This window comes from Tyto alba, unplaced genomic scaffold (genome assembly GCF_018691265.1).
Source record: "Tyto alba isolate M040663 unplaced genomic scaffold, T.alba_DEE_v4.0 Super-Scaffold_1000006, whole genome shotgun sequence".
Taxonomy (NCBI): Eukaryota; Metazoa; Chordata; class Aves; order Strigiformes; family Tytonidae; genus Tyto; species Tyto alba.
This window is the reverse complement of record NW_024881272.1, coordinates 24957949-24984612: the sequence shown is the minus strand read 5'-3', so window position 1 is coordinate 24984612 and position 26664 is coordinate 24957949. Positions and strand designations below refer to the sequence as shown.

Below are 26664 nucleotides of genomic sequence, written 5' to 3'. Positions count from 1 at the left end.
ACGGGCTCGTATTTCCCTGCCTGGCATTTGACATGGGGGGGGGGCTGTAGCGCCCCTGCCCCGGCATAATCTCGCCCCCCGCGCCCTCAGGCGATCGAGGGTGAGCCCTCGTTCGCGCAGCCGCTTCGCTTCTCCCGCAGCACACGGGACCCACCGGACAAGGCAGACATGGCCGCGGCCGCTCTGACGGCAGAGACCGCCGCAAAACTCGCGCAGCAGCAGCAGCAGCAGCGGAGCCGCTGGCGGAGACCCGGAGGCTCATCCCCCCCTGCGCGATGTCGAGGTGAAAGCTCCCCCGTCCCAGCTGAGCGGTGGTGCTCCATGCAGCGACAGAGCTGGGAAGGGCGGGTTTAATAGATACGCACAATTAATTGCTTTCCTGGGGAATCCTCTCTGCCCGCTTGCTTGCTTTTGATTAGAGAAGTAATTAGAAAAAAAAGTTAATTGGGGCCCTGACATTAGGGGGAAGGGGGGAAAAAGTCTCAGAGTCATACACCGAGTACAGTATTTATTTAAGACATGCAAGCATGCAAGCTGAAATACACGCAACAAAAGCCACTTGGTAGGACGACCGCTGTTAACATTCTACATAGCTCCTTCAAAGTAAAATTGCTTCCCTAATGATTTGCAGTAAGAACCGTATTCAAAGTCACCCGTGTTTGATTAGAATAAAAAGCCAATAGGGATTTCATTTCCCTTAGAAGAAAGCGTCCAGTCTAGTAAAGATTCCTAACTGAGCTGGAATGGATTTCTCCACTGAGGTAAATTCAGCAGGAATTAGGAAACACTTTATTGAGGAACAGAAGTTCTTTAAATTCTACATAAGGATTACAAAAAGCAATAAACAGGCTTGTTCCCATTCAGCTGCATGCTGAGGCCCAGGGCAGGAAATACTTGAGGAGGAATGATGCTTGAGATGAATGTATAATTTTACTATAGGCCTACTCTAAATGAGGTTATCAAAACTCAAAGAATCTAATTATTTTTTGAACTATGTGAATGCAGAGGATTTTTTTTTCTAATTCTGTGTTTGTTATTGCTATGTGAAAAATAAAATGTGTTACTTCACTTACAGGCAGTTAAGCTTTCTTTATCTGGCAGCAAATGAGGAGTCGTGCCTATGACTGTCTCTGAATGGCATCAACAGCTCTGAAAGAGTGCCTTTGTTTTAAATCCAAGAGGCCTTTAGAAACTCTGCCTTGCTAAACCAAAATAAAGTGTTAACATTGCTAAGGCCACAGAAGGTATCACCACCAGAGTGCTGGCAGGTGCTAAGACAGCATGTGTAGTCAGATGGCTAGACAATTCATTATGAGATTGAAACAAAATAAAACCGTTGTTAGAGCTAGAGTTCCAGTCCTGCTCAACAGCGTATCAGCACTCAGTAAATTCCTCCCTGCCAGAGTAACAGAGGCACAGGAAAGGCAAGTGACTTGCCCGGCGCTGCCCGCAGGCCAGCGGTAGGACAGGAGACAGGACCAGCTCATTAGAATTGCAACATGAAAACGGCAGGGGCCCTCTGACAGGTCATTGCTCTCACTGCACAGTCAGGAACTAATTTTGTGACCTTGCAGAACTCAAACTGGACATCTTTGGTAAAGAGACACTGGGCAACTTCACGGGAAAAGCAGGGTGGTTTTCTGCAAGACTTACTAAAGATTTCTTGAGGCTTTTGTGGTAGGAGGATCAGAACTATTGTCAGAGCTGAAACCTATCCCTGTGACAAGCACCAGAGAGGACTACCCTGAAGGCCTGAGGCAGGGTATGCATTTATTCTCCTTAAATCTACAGGCGAATTAAAAGAAAAACAAAATAGAGAATTCCAAGTCCCACAAGTACTCTAAAGTGGATAAAAAGCACTGGGCATGGCTGGTTACTTGGGTTTTAATCGTTTATGGAAATAGTGCAACTGTAGCACATTTTACTTTATTCCTTGTATAAAAAAAATATTAAACATATTAAAGTTGATGGCTGAGCAGTTGCTCAGTCTTAAAATGCTTTCATGCCTTCACGCTGATTTTTTTTCTCTCCCTTCATGGTAATAACTAAAGCTTTCAAAACTCTTTCACGGGCAGTAAACCCAAAGTATTGCCCTACTAGCCTGATAACGACATGTTTGGAACTTGACTTAGTCTTCCCCAACCTTTATCTAATCCCCAAAAGATTTGATGCTTCCAGGAGCAAGCTTGTAGTCATTGTTACAGATCCACAAACTTTGACATGGAAGGCAGAGTATCTCCAGAAAGGAGGTCAACTAGAAGCGGTACACTGTAAATTAACCTACTCGAGAAGGAAGGTTTTATTTGGACAGGGTTTTTGACAAATTATGGCAACAATTATTTTGTGGAAGGGCACACAGAGGAGCACGTTACACTAACACCTTATTTTCTAGTAGTTAATAGGGGTCATTGAAGGGGTAATGGGGGTGTCCAGCATCTCTTGCTACTAGCTTTCCATCCATCTGTGAAGTAAACACACAGACACAAGTCAGAAAGATAAAAATCCATTCTTACTCTCAGTTTCAAATCCTGCATGGCTGAGATTTCTAAATCTTCATATCCTAAACATCTGGGAGCATCTTTTTCAGCTTAAACAAGAGCAGTTCTCTCTACACGAGTCCTCTTAGCACTTCTTGAAGGAAAAATGTAAAAAGTAATTAAAAAAAGGAGATAGATTTCTGTAGCCTAGAGCAAGAGTCATTCAAGCTGCTGAGGCTTGAAGAATTGGATTAAGAATAGTTAAAAGCCTTTTGCCTTGTTACTGAGTAAGTGTTGTAACATGCACTCTTCAAAAGACTTTACTGGAGTTGGAACTATTGCCCATGTTTTCATGACAGAGTTGCTGGGCTGCCAATTTTACAGATGGATAAGACGAAACACATTGAATAACTTGTTCAGGGTCATATACTGAAACATTAATAATGTTACTGAACTCCTTCATAGCACTTTTTTTTTTTTTAAGAACATTTCCACAGAAGACCAGCTTCTTCAGCTGTAGCATGGGAATACTGAAACCAATATTCATAGATAATGAAACAGGGGCTCCCGCTGGCCCAAAAGCAGACGTGGCCATGCAAGTCTCAGTTCCTACATTCCACCTCCAAGCATTCAGATGCACAAGCTGCACTTCTAGTTGCACCGAGTCCACTGCAAGAACTTCCTACTACTTCCAAGGAGCCGAGGCAAAACCTTGCTCCTCATCTGTATCATTTGGGGAACTTCAGGTGCAGCACTGGCAGATACACACACCTCCCCAGGTGACAGACTAGCATCATTCAGCTAAAACTTATATTGACTAATGACTGAATAAAAGTTATGTTAGAGAAACAATTTTTTTTTACATATATAAACGTGGGTTTTACACATAAAAATGTGCTGTTAGAGATGACTCAAAATGTTACAGGGGCAGAGGTAATCACAGGGACGTTCAAACCAAGCATCCACTATCAAGTCCTGCTATTAGCTTTCAGTATAAAATCTGAATTTCAGAGCAACAACTGGAATCCCTAGTAATGAACTGTTTACAGTAACTACTGAAGGCTGAAATTAGTCACTTGGGGGCACTATAGAGCAGAAAACTAAGATGTTAAGGTTTAACATTTGACTCGATGCTCAGATTAAAATAAAACTGAAATTAAGCTGTCAGCTGAAGGCAATCCTTAAAGCTGTGGACAAAAGTATCACAGTATCTTCAGGTTTCTTCATATTGTCTCAAGAGCCAACAACTTCCTCATGTTCCTAGAATTCGTATTCCTCATTTTTGCCCCCCGTTTCTTCCCCTGCACATTTTGCTATACACCACAGCTCTTCAGGTAAATATTCTTGTTCGCAGCATGCCAAGACAGCAACTGCCAGAAGCAATATTTCACATAGCTGATTCCAGTCTACCCAAGGAATGCGAGAGAAGGAGGGGGAGTAAAATCAGCAGTGAACACACTGCAGGTCAACAGTAGCTAATGGCCAAAAATAGACAGATCATCATAGGAACGACACCATCACTCCTCCTTCTCTTGGCTTGCTGGTCATTCAAGTTTCGCTTAAATGCTTCCAAAAGTTTGGATTTCAGGCTGGTGCAAGGTAATTTTCAACCTCTACCCAGATAATGAACTGTTAAAGTATAAAGCATCTTAAATTGTCTACATGCAATGGGAGAGCCTCTCAGGCTGTAAACAAAACACAATGTGGAGAAGAGCAGCACAACTATAAGAACTTGAGTTTATATATCAATGAAGTAAAGCAAGGAAAAACTGTCTCATCAGTTATGATAGGAGCTCTGATATCACTGCTATATCACACTCTGAAATCCAGACACTATAACTTAGATTCAGAGAAGATAGGCATGAAAGGTTAGACAGGAATTTTAATTCACAGTTGATGAAAATTCTTTCCGATAAGCCCAGAAGGGACAGGCAGGAGACAAAAGGTTCCGCTAGAGATCTCACAGCTACAGAGTCATGTTTTAATTCTCTCATCTTGCTTCTTCCTGTCTTGTTATCTGACAATATGGCAATATCTTTGAAGCCCAGCATCACATTCACCATTTTTCTACTCGGATGGGCTAGCACTTTGAACTCTATTTCATCTCACCTTTGTGAATCACTGTGATCTGATCAGGTCTCCCAGGTAACAAAAGCACATGAATTATCCCTGGCTCATCCAAGCCAGGCTACATTCAAATGTATTTTGCAGTTTCATTAACAAAATAACCTTGTTGGCAGCATGAGTAGCAAAACACTTCAAACAAACATACTGTCAGCAGCAGGTGTGCTTGTCACTACCACACTCACATAGATCAGCAGCTAAGCTTGCAGTTTGGTGTACAGACTACTGATCCATAAACACAAAGATAATTTTGGTTGCAGTGATTGGGGGGGATTATATTTATGCATACACACTGAAGCAACCATACAGTTAAAAGCACAGCCTTGAAGCTCATGTAAGCCCTAGCATGACAAAGAGTGAAAGCTGTAACAAGTATCTACCCTTGATACCAGAGTCATTCACCAAACATTCACAACTTGTCTAATTCAAACTAGTCACAAATATGCTCTCAAGTACTCAGAAAAACCCAGTGATAAATCCTGGAGGAAAAGCTTTTCCCAAAGAATTCCTATAGCCAGTGCCCACTGACTACTGAAGAATAATTTACAGGCAGACAAACTGCTGGAGAGGCAAGGGTATGCTTGACAGCTTCCACATCTGCAGAGACCTACTGTACCTACGCAGTGTACCGCATGAGAGAGAATGGATAAATCACTTCGGACTCATTCTATCATAGTTGCCATATGTTGGTCAATGATGCACCAGGGAATGGTAACAGATCTGTTCTACATCCAGAAGCAGGACAATAAGAAATGAGGAATACTATAAAGACAGGAGACAGCAAGGCATTGACTTTTTTTTTTTTTTTGCATTGAGGGGAAAGGAACAACAGACCAGAAGGACTTCAGCACTTCCAAGGCACTGGTTTATCTAAAACCAGACTGGCACCTGATAGCACAAGAGGTAAGGTTCCATGTGAGAGAGTAAACTACCGATGCTAAAAGATGCTGTGGCTAATGGATCTGGGAAGAAAAATACAAGCCTAAGCCAAAAATTACACTGGAGGAAGGTCATTACAACAGATGCTGAAAGGGGGGGACATCCAGTGAAGGGGAGCAGATAAATTTCTTCACGTGACTTCCACGATGGATGTGGAGAACTAACAGCACGCCGAGCCTTCACTGATCTTAGAGGTTTATGGTACCTTAGCGGTAACAGGGACAGTTGGAACAAGGACTACTTCTGGAGGAATGGCATAGACCTTAGCCTGCTCATACGTGAGAAGAGCAAATCAGCAGGAGTTTGGTGAGATCTGAAACAAGGTGGGACTCTGGCTTAAAAGGCCCATGGACAGGTCAGTAATGAGAGCTCTAGAGTGCCATCACTGGCCAAAACAGAGGAGAAAAGTTTTCAAAAAGCTACCTTTTTTGTACACAGCTTTTGAGAAATTCTTTCATCTTAGATACCCTAAAAAGATGTAATGTTCTTATGAGTAAGTAGTTCCGATGGGGACAGTAAAAGAAAGGAAACTGTAAAAACCCCAAGTTGTGGCCACATGCACATAATGAAAACTAACTGAAACATGGAGAAATTTACCGTAATTGTTGGCACAATGTAACGCCAGTTTTTATTCAGGCTTCCAATGTGGCTCATCTCCTCTTCTGTGAGGCTGAAATCAAACACCTGAGAACAAAAGCAAGAGGCTTTATTCAATAACTATAAGTTTTTCATACTTAGTTGGTGTTGAGTTTTGCCTCTTGGTTTTGTTTCCTTTGTAAGTCACAACCATTCCCTTGTGCTGTGAATTTCTCCAGAGATCCACAAGCAATCCACAAGGCAAGAAGATTCCACTTCTCAATACTCCAGGACAGAATGGAACAGCAGCAGTGACCTGAGACGTTGCTGACTATTTCAGTGTTTAATTTCAGGTGACAGTGCAACAACACAGTTGTAGTTGAGGCAAACACACATGCACACACACAAGACTGGAATATTTTATTAAGCTGTAGTTGCATAATATTTCTTTTGTACTTTCAGAAAGAAAACCTACGTACTATATTAGAGTTGCAAGATCCCAGTGTTAAACCCCAAGTAAATTAAACATAATGCACCTGTAATATTTCAAACACCTTCAGAAGCTGCAACTTTGATAACTCTGACCCTCAGAGTGATTTCCATGCAACTCTGATCAATAGAATTTATGTGTCTGTAAAAATCATGGCTTCAGACAGCATTAATTTGTCCTCTGTTTATTGAAGTTGCAATTAAACTCATATTATAACATACACCAAAACAAAGGCTTAAAGCCTGAGGTGTTCAGACACTTGCCAACTCTAGGTTTACACTGATACTACATAACACTCTTCCACAAAGATAAAAAGCAGTGAGACTTTTTCCAAGCATGTGCTGCCTATTCAATCAAATATTCCATTCCCGTGTAGATCTAAACCTCAAGTAACTGCACAGTTTACTGGAGTTTCTCAACATTTCTAGCAGCATGACTTGGCAGAATTCAGTGAGAGTAAGTTAAAGAAACAAGTTCTAACTTAAAAACGTGTAACCGGCCCATCTGTATGACTAAGGACTGAAAGATCACCAGGGGTGATTCAGAGACTTCCCTCCAAATCGTTGGAAGTCAGAGTTTTCAAATAATTTCTAAAGTGAACGGTCTTTACTTCAGAGCAGAAGTGAATCACATTACTTCTATTCCTTCAGCACCATCCTGCACCTTCACTTCCAGGGTAAAGCAACAGTTACTCATAAATAAGAAACACTAAACATCATTAGAAGACTCCCTTGTTTAATAAATTTGTGTCTCAGATAAATGAAAAATCTTTACTGAAATTTAACTTCTACAGAGTACATTCTTTACCTTTTGATAACAAAACCATACACATGCACATATGTGCACACTTTCACACTTAGTTGCTTAAAAGATAGGAAGTTTATTTTCCAAAAATCTTTATCCTCCCTTCTAAGCATGTGCACACACTGATGAACAAGTATGAACCAAGGGCCTCAGCTTGTTGTTCTGCAAGTAGTAGGACAGTGTACTACTCACATGAAAGGGCACTGCTGAAACTCCTTTCCTTCATTTAAACTTACCTGGAGATTCTGCTGAATGCGAGCAGGAGTCACACTCTTGGGAATGGCAACCACTTTACGCTGCACTTGCCATCTGTTAAGAGGAGGAGAGAGACCTTCTGTGCGTGCAGCCCAAGAACCACAATATTTATTTTGTTTGAACAATATTCTGTGTTTCTATGTGAAATAAAAACTCCCAGAAAAGGGCTGACATAGCACTGTATTGTATTAGGACCTACTACATCCAAGCTCAATCAAAACACTAGCCACTGGACTAATCAACGAGAGGAAGATGTTAATGCCTTTAAACAAGCAAGCAAGTTTCAAGTGCTTTAAGCTAGAAAACCAGGAAACAGAAAAAAAAAAAAACGTACTTAAGCATTTTACGCAAGTTCTAGCATGACAACCACCAAGAAACTAGAAGAAAACCCAGAGCCCTCAAGTGCCTGTCTAGTGGTTTGAGCCCAAAGCCTCGAACATGTTCAGCTGGCAGGGTAACTTGCTGCTGCCCAAGACCGTACTAGTGATAATTGATAGATGCAGAGCCAGACAAAAAAAGTGAGGATAGAAATCCAGTTTTACTTTACAAGGTGCTGATCGTATTCTGGGTATCAGTCAATCATCTTGTTTCCCAGTATTCAGCAGCTGGCTTTTGCTACATAAAAACAAAACAGCAAAGGGTTCTTCAGTGCGAAGAAGGAAGGTTCCTTCCACAGCCCCTCTTCCTGGGAGCTCATTTCAATGCAGTAGCAAGAGCTCAAGGGTTGAAGCAACTGATCACATGCGAATTCAGTAAGTGGCACTCAACTGTGGCACACTGCTGCCTTAACTGTCCTACTGCTATTCCCCAGCAGAAAAGGTAGTGAAGTGTCCCATGCATGGATCCAGGCCCTGAATGGACCACTTGGATCTAGTCCATCCACCTGCCCTAAGTCAGGACCAACTCTACCAATTCTGTAAAACAAGCACCAAATGCAATTCGCTTTTAGCACTCTGTGATTTTAACGCTCCATTGAAGGGGAAGAACACACACTTTAAGTAGATTCCTTCTAGCTTGCATGTTTTGCTTTAAGGCTAGGTCCCAAATGCTACCCTCTCTCAGTTGTTCTGTACCTGAGGATGATCTGTGCAGGTGACTTGCTGTATTTTTCTGCCAGTTTTTTGATCCCAGGTTCTTCCAGAAGCGTGGGCTCATCCGGGCGTTTCCATGTGCGATCTGGAGAACCAAGGGGACTGTAGGCAGTGACAACCAGTCCTCGTTTCTGGCAGTGAGCTATCAGCTCGTTCTGAGCTAGGTAAGGATGGCATTCTACCTATTAAAGTGACCCACAATGAGTGGCTAGAAAACAGATATCAACACAAAACTCTAAACAGGAAGTCAAAAGCACAGCAGAACTAGACACATCACAAGTCATTCCAGATTCTGGAAAACCTTACAAGGATAAGGTTTAAGTTAAGAGGAATGAAAAAGTGTCTGTTAGGCTATGTTTACAGGAAAAGGAGAATCGATTGTCTAAGTTTAGAGTGCTGGATTTTTCCCATGTACCAAACAGATCTTCCAACAAGCAAGGAAGCTCTCTATAGATGGGATTCAAGTTACTCAGACTTTTTTTTTTTATAGAGTAAAATGATCCTCACAGGGAAGACAAACTCTTCCACAGACTTGCTCAACTAAGCAGGCATAAATGGCCACAGAACGTGGACACAGGCCTCCTCCCCAACAGATTAATTTGCCTGGAAAGACCACCTCTGTGTGCCTACTCCTGCAGAGCCAGATGTATTCATCCCTGTAAAAGAGAAGCTATACCCCTTGTGCTAAACACATAACATTGGTTTGCAAATTCTTCACTCCTATGGACACATAGGAAAGGCAATCATCCTCGCCTTTATTCATCTTACCTGGAGCACAGCTGGCTTAACAGCAGCCACACTTAGTACATCATCGATCTGACGACTGTTGAAGTTTGACAGCCCAATGGCTTTCACAAGACCTTTTTCTACCAGCTTCTCCATAGCCTTCCAGGTATCCTTGTAATCAGTGTAATCATAACGCATCGTGTTATCAGCATTCTTTGGGAAGAGATTGTCCCCTCGTCTACAGCATCAAACATAAAGTGTAAGTACATACACCACATTATTGTATTATATTAGTTCTTCACTAAAAGAAACTTTTATCATAGTATTCTCAAAAGCTCCTACATAGTTTGAAGGGTAGAGTACAAACTAAGCAAATTTGTCTGTCAAATTCCATTATGCTGACTTAACCTATAAGAATTTATTTCACATACAGTCTTTCCTAAGTAAACTTGTTATAAAGTACTTCCCTGTATGGTAGTGACTACACAGAACTGATACACCATATACACAGCAGCAGCTCTTTGCACACTTTGATCCCAGCAAACAGCGGATTTAGAGAGCAGTAACTCATAAGGCAACTTCAGTTTTTCAATTTGTTTTTGAGGGAGGACTAATATTCTTTGTAGTCTGTTTGGAGCGGCTACCAAAGGGCTCTAGGAGAGACCGCATTCAAAATACACTGACTTTCCCACTCCCTCTGATTCTGTAGCAGTGTTAGCACTCAGTACAAGTACAGATTCTCACAGAGGTATTAAAATGTGCATGTTTGTCCTGGCTAAACTTGACAATGTTGACACTGTAGGTTGGGTGTGTTACCAGTTAGTCACACCAACATTTAAAAAAAAAAAATTAAAACCAAAACCAGTAAAGTACACACAAAGAACCTGGTTATACCAGGTGACACCACTACACTGCCAAAGGGCTAGGACTGGTCTCTGAGCAGCCATGCTTGAAGAGGTGCCAGCAATCTCACTGGAGGAGCGATGCTTCAGAACCACTGTGGGACTCTGCTAGCTCAGATCTCAGAGGCTGTCTTACCTTGCTCTAGCTATGCAGTGAATGGTGCAAGAAATGGCAGCAGCTGGGGACAAGGGGAGATGGTTCTTAAAGTCTGATAGATCTGGAACCAAAAATAACACTGAAAACTTTATGAGCTCCCAACTCAGAAAAGCAGCCTCCTATGTCAAGAGTAATAAACTGAGAGATTAATTTTCAAGACCTAGAGGCACTCTGATTTTCATCTGGAATTCTATTTTAATTTTTGTGGAAACAACATTCTTTTGCTTATCTTCCCAATACAATAAGCATTATAAATAACCATGCATTAGAACAGCTGAAGTAGAGCTAATGCAAAACTATAGTGAAGTCTCCCATGAGAAAACATAAAACTGCTTTATTAGAACATCAGTTTTGTCAAGTTTCCAAAACATCTAGCATGTTCAAATATTAGTAATATCTAAATATACATCATTATTTGTGTTATGTGCTATTATCAAAGCAATATTTAATGGTGAGGTTTGGGGGTTTTTTTGGTTTTGTTTTTGGTTGGGGTTTTTTTTTTCAATCAACTGGAAAGAAACCCTTTTTCACAATAGGGGGAATTTTTAACAGTTCTTCCTCCAAAGCAGCGCTAGTTGAAAACACTTCCTCATTCTGTCATGCTGAGGAATATATTCATACTTTGAGTGTCTTTCCTCTTATCGTTAGTGTTGTATGCTTTGTAAAAGTCAGTTCATATGACTAGGAGGGGGGAAAAAGACATTCTCAAATTTACAGGACAGAAGCCCCTTAAACTGACAGGGTTCCCCCTGTTGAGTGAATTCTCCATGCGAACATCTGCTCAGAATATTTATTCCCCGTCTGCCTTTTTACTGATTGTAGGGGCAGGGGGGTGGAACTGCTTCCCCATCTACAAGAAAATAAAGCAAGGAACTCTACTTCTGATCGGGTTGTAGGATAAGTGCATTTAGCACTTAACTGGAGAAGTTTCTCATCTCATATTTCCTCAGATCATAGAATTAAAGTGCCAGAAGAAGTTATTTTCATTTCCTTCTCAGAGATACCACCATGATACTGCATGTGCTTGGCCACTACAGTAGAGTTAATAACTATTAGTGAAAAGTGTTGTTGTCTTTACAAAGCACTTAATTCTCATTTTACAAGTAAAACTAAGGTACAAAGCAGTGACAGGATTTCTTCAAGGTTACCATGTAGGTCAACAGCAGAACCAAGAATAGCTGCCATACTTGCCCAGTATCTAGACAAAGACAATAGACTGTTTTAAACTTCTAATATATTTTAGACTCGACAAAAATTTTACCTCACAGCAAGCCCAATTTTCAGCTAGTGTAAGATGGCAAGCTTCAGTATAGAAACTTCTCCCATAAAGCTTTATTACTTTTTCTCAGTTAGGACTACTTTCAGTTACCTAACTTTGGCATCCATGCCAAAGTATCAGAAGTTTAGTGATCCTAAAATCATTGCCTAGTTGCTCTCCCTATTAAATAATTTAAGTAATTGCTTAAAGATTTTAAATGAAGACTTAATGCCTATTTTCCAGCCTCATCATTCCTAAATAATGAAAACAATTATCCCTTTTCTATTTACAATACTGCTACACAAAACCAGAAATTTTGTCTCCTCTACTGTATGTTTACAGATGTGCTACAAATCTAACAGTAAACAAATTCTCACCCAACTGAAATTCAAAGAAGAATGTAATTCAAACAATTGTTTCTACAAATGAATGGACCAAATATGAGTAAGTGTAGAGGTTATGGATAGAAAAGAGTGTCTATATGACAGGCCATAGGACTACACTATTAGCCACACTGAAAAACATTTCATAGACAGTATACACAGGAAGAAATTCGAAGCCCAGAAAGAAGCTCCTCAGGACGTAACACCAGCCACTTACGTAAAACTGGCGTTTCTGGTTTCTGTGCCCTTTCCAGGCAGAACTTACTCAAAGGCATGAGGCCAGTGCATGAGGTACAGGTCCAGGTAATCCAGTTTCAAATCTCCAAGCGTTTTCCTTAGTGCTGGCTCTACGTCTTCTGGGTGGTGCTTGGTATTCCAGAGCTTTGATGTTACAAACAGGTCCTCCCTTTTAATAACCTTTAAGAAAGGGAGGAGAGCATAATTTACTGGGAAAAGTTCAGAAAGGAAACTGCAGCAATTCGCCAACTAGCTTTAAAATTAATATAACAAGTTTTAAAAAAACAAAAGGGTAACAAATGGAAACTGCAAATTAAGCCTTTCAAAAATATACTGGATGGAGGACAGCAAGAGAAATACACACTTACATGGACAAGTCCTAAAGTATACCAAATACTTAGCAATTTATTAGAAGTTTTGAAAAGCAAAACAATCTCCTCCACACACTCCCCCCACCTCTTCTCCAAACTTTCCAATTCAAGGGTTAAAGCCACTACTAAGTGTGTTGTAGACTAAAGAAAGATTATTTAGTTTATTCATATGTAAATTTTGTAATTTCTATTTAACAATCAACAGATTCTAGGCACAACCAGCTAACTTACGCATCACATGTTACAAACCAAGAATGCTTCTCATGGAAAGAGTGTGGGAAAATAAACAGAAGTTTCCCCAAACCTCTGCACTTGTTCTGGGAGGAACACACTAAGAATTGAGTGCCCTGTACCCTGTACTGGAATGGTAAAACACAGAAATTAAACAAATGGAAAGTCCATGAACTAGGAAGTGTAAAACACAAAAGGGAGATCATGTTTGTCAAGCTGAAGCACAGAACACCATCAGAGGCCATTTCTCACTGACTTATGTAGGAGCAAGTGTCACTCACGTCTATACTTTGTAGAAGCTGGAATGATTAGTTGCTTAGTTTGTCTCCAGCCATTCCATTATTTGTGTTTCACCTACAGCTGTTGTATTCAAAGAGAAAGAGGTTTTAAAAATTCCAGTTTTGAGTTAGCTAGCTAATGCAAACTGAGTAAGAGAGTCCTATGCTTCTGCATATTAGTTAGTGTCCTTGGGGCAAACTGAAAACAGCATCTCTCAAGCTAATCACATAACAAAGAAATTGCCCTAAAGCCAAGGCAAGAGCAGCAGGAAAGCAGGGACATAAGACCTTTCTTTCCAGGAGCTCTGAGGCTGTACAGGTAATGCTTCTGGCCCCTCAGGCCAACAAGAGCAAGGGGTTGAATTTAAGATTCTACCTCAGGTCATCCATAGGAATGCCTGTCACATTACTTTATATTTAGGCCATGGACTCTCACTGCAGGACCTGGAGTCACAGTTACCAAACCTTCAAATGCAATCACTGTTTAAAAACAGTATTTATTTACTCACTCATATTTGATCTATAACAAAAAAAATCCAGTCATCAAATTTTCTGTGGCTACTCACCACTGCATGCTATTCTAAACTGACAAACTAGAGTAAATTTTCATATAAAGCACAGCAAATATTTTCCATTTTAACTAGTGATTCTGGGAACCTCCAATTTTTTGGACAGCCAAACTGGGATAGTTTGCAGGGTGGGGCAGGACAGGGAAATTTTAAAAGGCATTTTCTGGAGTTTCCATGCAAATATTTCTGGCAATCTTTTCTCCTCCTCATAGCCAGGACAGTTAGAGGAGAAAGCCCTCTTTCATGCTTGCTCCTGTTTAATAACAAACAGCTGGGATAGACCAGGAGGAAAAGCCATAAATGTTAACTTTACAGTCTACTTTCAGGTCACAGTTGTAAGTTTTGATACAACACACAGTCAGCATGGTGGTTCTTGTGTTTTTACCTTGTTGGGCCCTAGGCATTCCTGGAAAGCTTCACCAATCTCTGCTTCATTGCAGTAAGCTGCTGCACAATCAATGTGGCGATAACCCACACTTAGGGCATATTTCACTGCTTCTTTCACCTGTAATCAGAAACATTATCCAATACAATCAGTGAAAATTAATACATGACTGGAAGAAAAAAAAAAAAAAAAAAAGAGTTAAGGCCTTAGCCAGGAACACCCCCAAAGTACAGATCTACATAAGGTCATGAGACCCAGAGCAGGATACAGTCCCCTGTGGCACAGCCTTTAGGAATGAAAGCTAACTGCCAGCAGACCTGCCAAGTGTAACAAGAAAACAGACCATGCACACAGACCAAGCAGGCAAGAACTCATCAGACAGAATAGAGATTCATTCTTAACTGTAGTTGTTACACTTTTCTTAAATATAAAGTGAGCTTTAAGAAGCAGTTTTCAAATAAATCATGGTTTAGGAAGACAAACTTTCTGGGACTAACAGACCAGTTGATCCGTATCAGTCAAGCCTGGAAGATCCCTCCTTTCTCCCAGTAAAGGAAGAGCCTGGTTTACAATTCCAGAATTGCCAGAGTTTGGATTTTGTTCAACTGCTAACACTTAATTTCTAAGCTAACGCTATTTTATGGCACATTTTCCCTTCATTTCTCATTCTCATTGATTGCACAACAACAGAAGTCACTATATTGCTGAATATTAACCCATGGCCTGCAGGGGATCTCCTGATGATGCTCTCATCTTTGCATTTTGCTTTCCACATTGATGACAATGAGGATGTTGCCAACAGCAATGCATCCCTTGTAAGAATAAAGAATTACTATATATTTGAGTATAATCATAATCTCCCATCAGGTTGATGAGCATTAAGTAAAATCTAGTTCATTTAACTTCCAGTGGACAGCAAGCACATGTTCTCTTTTACATCTATCCATGTGAAGTGCTACAGTAAGAGTACATCTTACCTGTTCAGGGATTTCTGTACATTGCTTTTCATTGACTTGTATCTTGAGACTGTGGGAGATTGGAAATTACTCTGTATATAAAGGCTCGATGCAACAGGACCCTAACATATTTATAGAGATTAAGTCTCTCTTATCAAGAGATTAAAAAAAATGTGTCCACAAAGGCTAGAGAGATTGATTTCTTTCAACTTAATCGAAGTACTGGTATTTTCAATTTTAAAGCTGATAAAATTATTAACACCAATTAAAGACATGTACAGTCCTGCTTTCAGATGCTACAGAAACAGAAGGGGTGAAAGAGCTGTGAAAAAGATCTTTCTTCTACTGGTGGATTTCATTTGGTTTTCTTGTCAAGAATTGCGGTAAAGGCAAACATAGAATATTCTGACTGCATTCTTTGGCATTTTGAGAAGAAAACTGTAATGTAGACCAGTTTCCCTTAGCCAGAATGACAAAGCACTTCTATTACAACAGTGAAGTAAGCTCTTCCTTTCTCTAGCAGGATGGTATTTACAGTCCTTGTTTTATTTTGATAAAGACATTCCTCAGAAGGTCACTACAAAGTCAGTGTCATGGTAATTCTGAAATCCCTTGAAATATATTAAAGGCTTTTAAGACTCAGTATCCACTCTCCAAAAAGGTGAGAGTTGTGGAGATGAAGCAAAAAGGAAAACAGCAGTGTTCTTTGCCTGTATTAATCCCTCATTTCCCCCATTAGGATAATATTTTTTTTTAATCCAAACGTGCACAAAATTCCCCATAAAATTAAAGTAGGCACCACTCAGAGGAAAATAGGGATAAAGCACTCTAAACACGTCTTTGCAAAACGATAAACATGAGGCCATATTTCTGTATCAGCACGTTTTGATAAATTTCTAGCACTGAAAAACTGGGACTAGTCATTTAAATAAGGTTTGGATTTGGGCAAAATCTGTACTGGTGTAAACTACTCTCAGCCTACTATGGCATTCCAATGTGAACTGAGAGCTCCTGTTCCACGCAAAAGGCAAACAAGAGAAAATGTGCAAAAGCAGCATTTCTGGAGGGGGGAAAAAAAATAACAACAGAGATGTAAATTTGAATATTTTGTTTTAACAGAAAGTTCTATGTTTTTGAGATTATGTTAAAACAAGAACATGCATCTCCTGAGGGGCAGAGGAAAAAAAAAGAAAGACAACAGAAGCAGTTGGAGATTCACGTGCCTCTAGATATTTGGTGTTGTGAAGTAACAACAGCCAAAGGATCCTTCAAACTTTCCACATATTCTTTAGTTTAGCCTGTCAATACTGCTATGGAAAGAGCAATTACCAAGTTCATTTTGCATTAGGCAAGTTGAGTCACACAACTTATGCATGACTCACCAACCTACCATCATATAACTACAGAAAGTAGGTCTGAAAGGATCTTGAGACATCATCTAGTCTATCCTCATGCCCCACAGCATGGCAAATTAAGTCTAAACCACTCCTACACACATTTGTCAAAACCCTTCTTGTAAGTGACAGGCAGTCTATTCCAATGTTTAGCTATCTTTATGTTCAAAGCCTTTTAGACATTTAACCAAGATGGCCCTGATGCCCCATCCTGTTCTTCACAGACATTAAGCCCATAGCTTCCCCTTTGTGAGGGCTTCTTGTGCATTTGGAAAATGCCAGCATGCCTCCCCTCAAACCTTGCTTAGCCACATAACTGTAGGTGCTTCCATCTTACATCACAACTCACCTTTCTCAAACCTTGCATCACTGTTGTTGCTGTCTTGTCAGCTGGCTCATGCTTTTCTTGAAGTGGTTTTCCCCAAAACAGACAGTGTTGCAGCTGAAGCCTTACCCTCTTTCACTGTATAGCAAAGTCCTAGGAACTACACACCCATTTATACATCCTAGCAAAGGACTTGGCTTTCCCACCCACCCTCTTTTGGTTTTGATGATGAAGGAACACAGTACTAACAATCAGTGGCAGATTCTGAAACTGGATCTGTAAGTCCCAATTAATTATAATATCCTTTAATTAATTTCCAGTTCTTCAATTTGCCCATCACAAGGTGAAAAACTAACAAGCCATCTTTATACTTCCAAACAACACAGAGTTCAAGTGACTATGGAGCCTCTTCTATACAGCTCCAAGACATTATGAAGAAGCTTTCACTCTAACAGTTCCAGTCAATAACACCTGGAAAGAAGAGGCTCTGACAGCCTCCCCTCTTTCCTGCAAAGTTGTCACATTTTAGCAGTCCAAGTGCATCTGCTGACAGGAAACAGGAAAAAAAAAAAAAAAAAAAACATGAGTCCGCCTGATATTCAGATGCAATCTGTGACATAGCAATACTTACGGTATTGCTATATCACTGTTTGCACATACTGTACTAAAATTTGCAGGAAAGGAACTCAGACCATCGTGTAAGTCATGCCAACTTAAGAGCTGATGTTCCCTAAAATGGTTTTGGCTCCTACCCTTCAGATGCTGAATTCAAGTCCCTCCCTTAATATACAGCAGCAGTAGTGAACTTTCATGCACGTAACCAGGATTCTCTATATTGTTTAACAAACTTTTCCAAGAATGAAACAGTCTCCCCCATAGCTGAAATCCTGTCACAAGACAACCAGTCCAACTGGTTTAATGACTTATGTATTTCCTCTTCAGCTTTCCTGAAGTTTTGCACAGAAATACAACTTCCCTAAGCCCCATGTCTCTCTTCCCCACAGAACCAGCCTCTGCTGCAGATTAGACTGTTCATCAGGTGGGGATCAGTCGTCCAAGATGAAAGCATGGCCCATTTGAGATAAGAAAACAAAGCATTAAAGGATGACAGATAATCAAGATCCAATATTAAAAACCACGTGCTGCTGATATTCTTGATGCTCCTGTCTGAATGGACTTCCCTTTGAACTCATTCATGCTACCAGTTCATAAGCTTCTGTACTGTGTTCTCTTCCATTCAATAGCCCTCCATCTTGTTCCTATGGTAACATGTAAAACAAATTTCTCTCCTAGCATTTTATCATGTAAGACAGAAAACATCCTATTATATTATAGGATCTAAATCCTATAAAATCCTGTAGTCTTCCAATATGTGTTTAGATTCATTAATTTCCCCCATCCCTGACATTCTTACCATCTAGGAAACTAGGGCTGCAATGATGCCTTTGTAGTAGGCTGCTAAGATCTGGCTACAAGATCAAGGCTTGTTTAGGATCAGGAATAGTAACAACAATAATAAAGAAATTACTGAAGACAGTAAGGTCAATACTGAAAAGCAGCTTGGCGAGGCAAATAATTACAATATGCAAATTATTTACCTGAAGTAATTTAAAAGCCATCTACTTGCATTCTTACTTCTAATGCAGACCTTGCACCAAAGAGCTTTTGAAAAATAGCCTCTTACGTGGGAAACTGTTAAATAGAATCAATGATAATTCTTCTGCTTCTCTAGCGTTTTGCCCCTTAGTCTTTAATTCATAATTACAATTATTCTCCCTGAACTCAAGTCCTTTTAAGGGTAAATCATTTGGATGCTCTGCCAAATTGCTGCTATTCTGAACTTTCGAGAGCAATAAACAGGAATTTATTTCTTCCATATGAATAGCAGCCACTTCTTTAACTCTGGACATTTTCACTGCACTTTCTAGATATTTTCAATACATTCTATGAATAAGTCTTCGAAGATAGCAGATATTTCTAAGTGACTTCCATGGGACCCCAGAGAAGATGGCTGCATCTTGTGTGGTGTTCAGCTGCTAGAAGCACTGTTTACTATGGCAAAATCCACCTGAATTAGGTTTAAATTATGCACAAGCAGGATTTTTCCCTGTTCTTTTATAAGACTGCACTTTCCTCAGAACCATTAGTGCACAAAATAAATAATGCATTCATATTTTGTTTGTTTAGTTTCAGGCATTTGGTTTAGGCAATACACATTTAACTGCTTTGGGTGCACAGAAATTAATTCATTAAGTTCCTACATCTTAATAAACTTAATTCAGCTGTCAGCTGATGTTTTAAGTGACAGAGCTGAACATTCACCCTTGTCTTTAAGAGGCTGACTGAGCTCTCACACCAACTCAGCTTCCCCATTAGCACAGCTTCTATTCCAAACAGATCCAATGTCCTGACAGTTGTTTGGACAGAAAGCTCAACAATAAAATGGCTCTGTATAGATTTAATTTTTATAGCTTGTTTCCCACTTTTTTCTCTAGCTGACATGAGAACAGCACAATGGATCATCTTGAGAAGGGTTTTAACTTTCTCAGTCACAAGTACAATGTCATCCAATGTACTCCAAAAACTATCATGAAGCTAACACAAGAGTAGCAGCATTTACTGCACAAACATACAGTGGTACACGTAACCCAAAAGGCATTAAAACAATGCCAAGAGTTCCACCAAGCAAGAGGACACTCCTGCTGGACATGGCACATACTTGCTGTGAAAAGCAATCTCTGCTCCCCTAAAAAATTATCTCTTTAACTAAATGAAACAGAAAGACAGACAAGGGGAAGAAGTACTACAATAGGAGCCACAGTCCATAGCATATAAACACTCCCACAGACAGTTTGTAGTAACACAGAATTGTTTCCAAGTGTAGTGTTTCCCAATTCATTGCATTTAGAAGCAGAGTGAATATCTAATGATACATTAGTTTTCTCAGTCTAAAAGCAGGATGACCTAAGCAAGCTCTTTGTTTTTCTGCTAAACATGGAATTGACCACTGGAACATGACTTAGGACAAGAACACCTAGAGTTCCTGCCTCCCAAAATAATGCTTTCAGCTGAGTAATCAGACCAAGCCAGAGGGATGTCTGGTCAAACTGGCAGCCTAAGGATTTACCAGTGGAAGACTCAGGCACCATACTATAGGTACAGCATTTTCCCTGTCTCACCCCACTCATTGGTCTCTTTCTGGATTCATCTCCCAGAGCACCACTGCCTGAGCCCTGGGTTAACAAGTCTTAATGGATCTTCCGCTGCTGACTTTGTGCCTTAAGGCCTTAGTTTTGCAAATACATACATACATTCCACTGATTTCAGTGTACCTAACACTAAAACCATTCAAGTGAAGAATCCAGTCCCCACATCTAGATCTTCAACAAAGGTGCACAGAACACAAATACTAGTTGAGGGCACAATATTATATTGTTCTCTGCTTACTTGACCACGATCACTTTTCCAAGTTCCCAGTCCTATGAAAGGCATCTTCTGCCCAGTGTGGAGCGCAATGAAGTTGCATGCTGCAGACATTTTTGCCTAAAGAAGAACAAGAACAAACTGAGTTTTGCAGCAATTCAGTAAGTTGTAACAATTTACCTTTTCTATGCATAAAGAAATAAAATCATAGAGGTTCTCATGATTCTATAATAAAGATGAAACAGGTTCTTTACAGCTTTTACTGGTATACAGGAGATTAATAGTGACCCTGGAGAGACTAGAGAAGGATCCCTTTTCCTCCTCCTCCTTCTTACTCTCTTTTCTCATTTACAGTGCACAAGTTCAAGATTTCTCAGAATTGAGAAGTACGTAAAGAAGCATTCTGCAGTATTATGCAAGTAATAGAGAAGCTCAGGTGAAAATGTGCTTTTTTTGTTTGTTTTTTTTTTATCAGCAGTAAGCATTGAGGAGGCAGAAGGGAGCAAGTGATGTTTGTCTGCCATCAGTATTCAGTAATTCCACAGGACTTCTGCACAGTCTTTTTCACTACCAACTTGCTACCAGCTGGCTCAGGAACTAAGCTCTAATTACCACTGCAGTTGAGGATAAACATATTTTGTCAGAAACAGCCAGTGCAGGTTAAGGTTTGAAGACCTGAGTGAATGGTAAAGGCATTTATGAAGGCATAGCCCAGAAAAACAAAAAATTTTTAAAAATGCTCCAAAGAGCATCACTGTTGGAGCATCAGTCCCATCTTTTTATGCCAGATATGCATTTTGTCAGCCATGAATCCCAATTTCCACCAACTCAGAGCTGAACTACAACTCATTATGAAGACTGTCTGGCATTGTGAAGAAAACCAGAAACATTGTGGCTTCCACTGCAACAAGCGTAATTGTTTATGAATTGTTATATACCTGCAATGGGTAAATGCTACCAAATGAGAAGACTACTTTTTTTTTTTTTTAAACACTAAAAAAAAAAACCCTCTCTAATGTGAAGTCGAGGCTATGACAAAATGGAGGCACCTTCAAAGGGGAACATGGGAAGTAACACCTCAGTACACTGATCACATAAAACTCGTGCAAATATAAATTTTTATTTTTCTTTATGACATATAAGTAGAAATACGTGTGTGCAGAGTGACCTAAATGCAGTAGGTCCTTACATATTTGTGTGTTTTGAATTCCAAAGTAACTTTTGTCTTCCTGTTCTTTTCTATCTCCCTGATCATTCAGAAAGGGACACTATCTTTTAAAGAGCTGAAAAATTCCTTGTTCCCATACTGCCAAAATCTGCATGTGTACTCTCGATGGAAATTCAAGATGAAGAGCTCAACTCCTGCATAACATGCATTTCAAGTACAAACAGAATGCAATGGCTAGCATTGCTATTATAGAAAGTATCACGCACCTGATTTAGCACAAAGTCACAGAGGAGTAGTGTTCTTCTGTTACTAAAGGGAGAATAAAAAAAGATTATGCAAAGTCAGTTGGCACATTGAGCCTGAGCTTCTCTCTCCTGCTTAGCACTGTGATATCCAATCATTTTCCCTGTGAAACTCAACAGAACAAAGGTCCAGCAGGATCTTCCAAGACCTCTTGCTGGCTTTATAGCTGCTGCAAATAGGAATCCGCTCACAGTGGTAAAGCTTTTTATCAAAAAGGAAGGGTTTACAGTGTGTCCCAACATGTTCACAATCTACATTTTTGGTCAAACTATTAAAAAGGAACCACATTCAAGATGAGCTCCAAAACTAGCTAGCTGATTTCAGCAGAAGCTGAGGAAGTTACTTCCCAAGTTCAGCTGTGTCCAAACTCATTAATGTTACTTGTTTATAACAAAACCAAGAGTGGAAGTATGCAATGTTGGCTGAATGGCTGACTATATAGGAGGAACAGATGTTTTCAAAACAGAGCATTCATACAGCATACTATCACAAAATGGCCCTGCTTTCTCCCTGTTGTTATAATTTTCCACAGATATTGTCAGAGCTGTTGGATGTGTTCACAGAGAAAGTTTATATTTTCAATTTCTTGTTTATCTTCAAGTAATATTTTTGTAGATTTACAGCAGGCACCAAATAGCACACATTTTTTTACAGAGAGACATAATAGCATAGTTGGAGTGACCCTGACCTCAAGGCCATTGTACCCCAAGGAGCTGAAGATCCACCTAACAGTTAACCTGAGTAGGTCCAGGCTTGTCTTGTGCTGCACTTCATGTACAGGCCTGGCTTTCAGGCCTGTGCTGTGGCTTTCAGGCCTGTGCTGTGGGACAGACAGCCCACAGCTGCAGGATAAGCTCAGCAGCCAGCTGTAACCAGGGAGCCTGCCTGCAGGCAGCTCCCACTTGGTACCTGTGATTAAGCCACCTACATGTCCTCGCATTTACTTAAAAAAGCATGAAGTTCTAATGCAACCATCCTTTCTGTTTGACAGTATAAATGATCAATAGAGTTGTTTTCTTGTAAGAAAATCCCTAATAGCTCAAGTGACTGAAATGGGATAACCCGTTCTACGGACAGGGTCTGCACAACATGCTGTGCATGAATCGGAGGAGCTCTGTTCAATGCTGCATAACTTGGGGTTCCCAGCACCTGAAGGGATACCAGATTATCAAGGCCACGCTCCTTCCATATGGGGTTAGCTCTAACAAGTAGCATTCGAGACAGTACTTTACAGAGTCTGAGTGGCTTTCTTATCAGGACTGCAACAGACCAGCACCCCTGGTGCAAAACAACGGTTAAACAGAAACTAATGGTTCTGGATTTGTACCGAGATGTATTAAGTCCAGATGTTAATGCTGAAAGCAATCCTTAGTGAGCCAAGTTACAGGTATATATCTATTTTTGGGGGTAGGGAGTCACAGAAGGAAGAATTACAATGACAACAGTATTCTCTTATATTCTGAATTTGAATAGCAATTTCATAGTCAGCTACATATACAAGTGGGTGGTTTTTTTACCTGAATTCAGTTGTCTAAATAAAGGTATATTTCTACACCATGCAATACAACTAAAGACTTAAGGCTTTTTGATTCACACTGTCCTAGGACACAACCATGTTACACAATCATGTTAGATGCAACACTTCAGCCCAGAAGACAAGGTACACATTTAGTCAATAACTAGCATCAGCATATTTTCTAAGAACCATCTTGCTTCTTGTAACACTGTTGTATATTAACATTGCAGAGAGAGCAAACTACAACCTCTGGAAGAATGGAAACATGCCAGAATTAGAAACACTAGAAGAAAACACACTAATTAATACTTTCCACTCAGATTTTTCCCCTAATAAGGGGATATAAGGGAACTGGAGTGTCTCCTAGCCATCATTATTTGGTTCATTAAAAAGCTAGAAGCCTCTTTTAAAAGGGCAAAGACAAATAAACATAGAAACAAAATAATTTGGGGTAACTAAGATGTGGTTTCAGCTTAATACTCGCCTCTCCTACTGCCATATTTGCATAAAAGAGTAACGCTCAGAGCTATTCAAAGGCAATGTAAGCAGTCTGGCTAGGAGGATGCATTAATAACCAGAGAGGGGTAAACTACAGCTATGCACGAACCCACAGCTACAACTTTTAATTTAAAACAGTAAGTCTTTCACCATTAAAACACGTATAAATATGCATTAAATTAATACATATGGCCACACAAATAGGCACATATGGAAAATACGGGATCCCCTGCTACAGAATCGCTGCTGCCCCTGCAGATAGGGCTAACCCTCCGCAGCTCCTCTTCTACCGGAGGCGCCAAACGCGCCCATGTGCCCTTATCAGGGCGGCCAGCGAGGCCTGCCCCACGACGGGGGGACGATAAGGACGCGCCGCGCCGCGCCACGCAGCCCACGGCCGCACTCCCCCGCGCCCCACCGAGCGTGATCCGCCCTCACCTTGCGCCGCCGCTCGCTTATACCGCTCCCGCCGCTCCCGCTTCCGCTTCCGCCCGGGAGCGGCGGCCCAGCCCACGCGAGAACGCGCACTGGCGTTCACAGCGCTTTGCAGTGCTGCGGGGTAGTGTCCGTCGAGAGAAACAAAATGAAATTAAAAGTCCGGCAACGAGCGTTTCTGCAGGGAGTGGACGGAGGAGCCGGCCTCGTTACGGCCCTTCGCCGTGCCGGGGATTTTGCAGGCTTGCCCTCCCGGCCGTCCCGCTGTTCGCACCTCGGGGCTGCGGGATGTCCCGCGGGCCGTGGGGGCTGCCGCGACCTCGGCACCGACCCGCTCCCGGGTAACTCCACGGGTTTGCCCTGCTTATCTTTTACTCTCGGCCCGGTTCCCATCAGGAAATTCAGACAGCCCGGACTCTGCCGTTCACAGCGGGTGCTTAAGAGAAAAATCTGAGGGAGTCCACCGCAGAGAGGAAAACTACAAAATGCAAACCTAGCCGATGAAGGCTGCAGGAAAGGTGTGCATTTACATAACAATCTCCTTGTCTATTTGCTTGAAGCTGTTTTTACTGGTAGGAAGACAGAACTTCCACCGTTTTAATTGCAGCCCTGAATAATAGGAATCCAGGGGAATTCCAAAGCCAGTCACACTCGTTTTGCTTTGGCCTCTGTGCTGAAAGGCGCATAAAGAGAAAGAAATGGCACTTCCTGAAAGGACTAAGGCTCCTTTTTACAGGTGCACAAGAATGCACTTCCTTATTTGTGTAAGATTGAAAGGAAGATTAAACCAGACTGATTTTAGCAGAGTGCTTACTCCTGGGTAGGTACAATCTTGATACTGTAGTCAAGGATACGACCTTTACCAGGAGCAGACTTTGGCCTGTAACTCAAAGGCTACCCCTAGATTTACAGGACTTTACATGTAATCTTAAACACCATAAAATTGTAACCAGTTCTGTCTTTTACTCCAGGCTTCCATTTTTTATAAGTAATTTATAAACATTCAGAGTTTGAAAATAGTAAGATTATATCAGAAATATGGCAAAATATATATCCAACAGAGCTTTGAAGGGGCTGTTATTTATTTCCAGAAAGATAATTCTGCTGCAGATTTTTTGCTGCTTCTGACTTGAATTGCTCAGGAAGTTTAAAGGCACAAAGGTTAATTAATCTCTTTGGCATGCACATGATCAGACTTTTCTGTAGTGCAGCCTATTTTGACAAAATACAGAAAAGTGGAAAGAGTGCAAGGACAAGACAACACAGTTTAAAATAACAGGAAATAGAGAATTAAGAAGAGGAAAGAATAAAGGGGGAGGAATCACTGCTGGGTTTGATTTATTTTTACAGAGACCCTGTCAATCACAAATCCATTTGAAAATCCACAGTCTTCATGCACTAGAAGATGCTTGAATTATATTCGTATCACATATGTAAACTTTAACAAACCTCAGCCTCTGACAATATAATAGGGAGTGAAAGAGAAAAGGTAAGGAAGACATTTTGTCATTAAAAGGCAGCGATTATCCAAACATACAAATAACATACAATAAACTTTTTTAATTTAAAAAATATATATATGTAGAGAAGAAAGAGGTAATGAAAGACATTTTGATTTAGAAATACAGTTGTCACTTGAGCAAATCAAGGAAAGCAAATGTGCATTGTATATTTAATGACATGTCATTGTTTTCATTAAAACTATTGTGCACCAGCTGCTAGTGCATAAATGCCCCACGGCTTGGGAACATGCCAGTTGTTGGCTTTTCAGTTGACTTTTTGCATATATTATATTAAAATGTCCCCACATTGCCAGGATTTTACTCTTACTGTGCCCCTGATGGTATCATGTGCATACAGTCAGTTCAGTATGTTCAGGATTCATCAGGCTTTCTTCACGTGCAGTGATCAGCTCTACAGAACGTGCATGATGATGTCCTGATGTGCTGGCTTTAGAGGGGTGTATGGATCATCTTGGCTGTAGCACTGATGTGTATATGCTCAAGGGGCATACCCAGCATTGCCCAAGCGCAGTTCACACTACTGTTCTAACTAAGTTCATCTTACTCTGGAAGTCCTGGATACACTTAAATAACATCCTCAAATTCTCTTCTGACAAAATTCATGGAAACCTAAATGTGTGGTAGTGTTCTGAAGTAGGACCCATTTCTTCCTCTTTGTTTTTACACCCAGCAAGGGTTTTGATTTTCATACCAGGGACCAATTCCCAACCAAGACATTAAAATGATACATGTAAAATCTGGTGTGGCCACCAATTTGGAAATCTTTTGGTAGTTTCAGTGCTCCAGCACTGCAGGGCCACCCAGCTCCTCTTTGTTAACAAATAAACTACTTATTGTGGCCAGATCTGTATGAATGGGTGCAAAGAGGCC

At 40.7% G+C, this 26664-nt stretch overlaps 1 protein-coding gene across 2 annotated transcripts; it reads right to left on the bottom strand.

Moving 5' to 3' along the window:
• Positions 1-491: 491 nt before the first annotated feature.
• AKR1A1 (aldo-keto reductase family 1 member A1) lies at positions 492-24320 on the bottom strand. Of its 2 annotated transcripts, XM_033000578.2 has the most exons (10): positions 24275-24320; positions 21786-21828; positions 20376-20471; positions 14254-14373; positions 12448-12599; positions 9525-9720; positions 8739-8938; positions 7647-7719; positions 6138-6224; positions 492-2461 (listed from the first exon to the last, which is right to left on the bottom strand). In XM_033000578.2, exons 3-10 carry the CDS (start codon positions 20463-20465, stop codon positions 2396-2398), a joined length of 984 nt encoding a protein of 327 aa, XP_032856469.1. In that variant the 5' UTR covers positions 20466-20471; positions 21786-21828; positions 24275-24320; the 3' UTR covers positions 492-2395. The 2 variants fall into 2 exon arrangements, with proteins under 2 accessions (XP_032856469.1, XP_032856470.1); XM_033000579.2 differs by lacking the exon at positions 21786-21828 and having other exon boundaries at positions 24275-24316.
• Positions 24321-26664: the final 2344 nt, after the last annotated feature.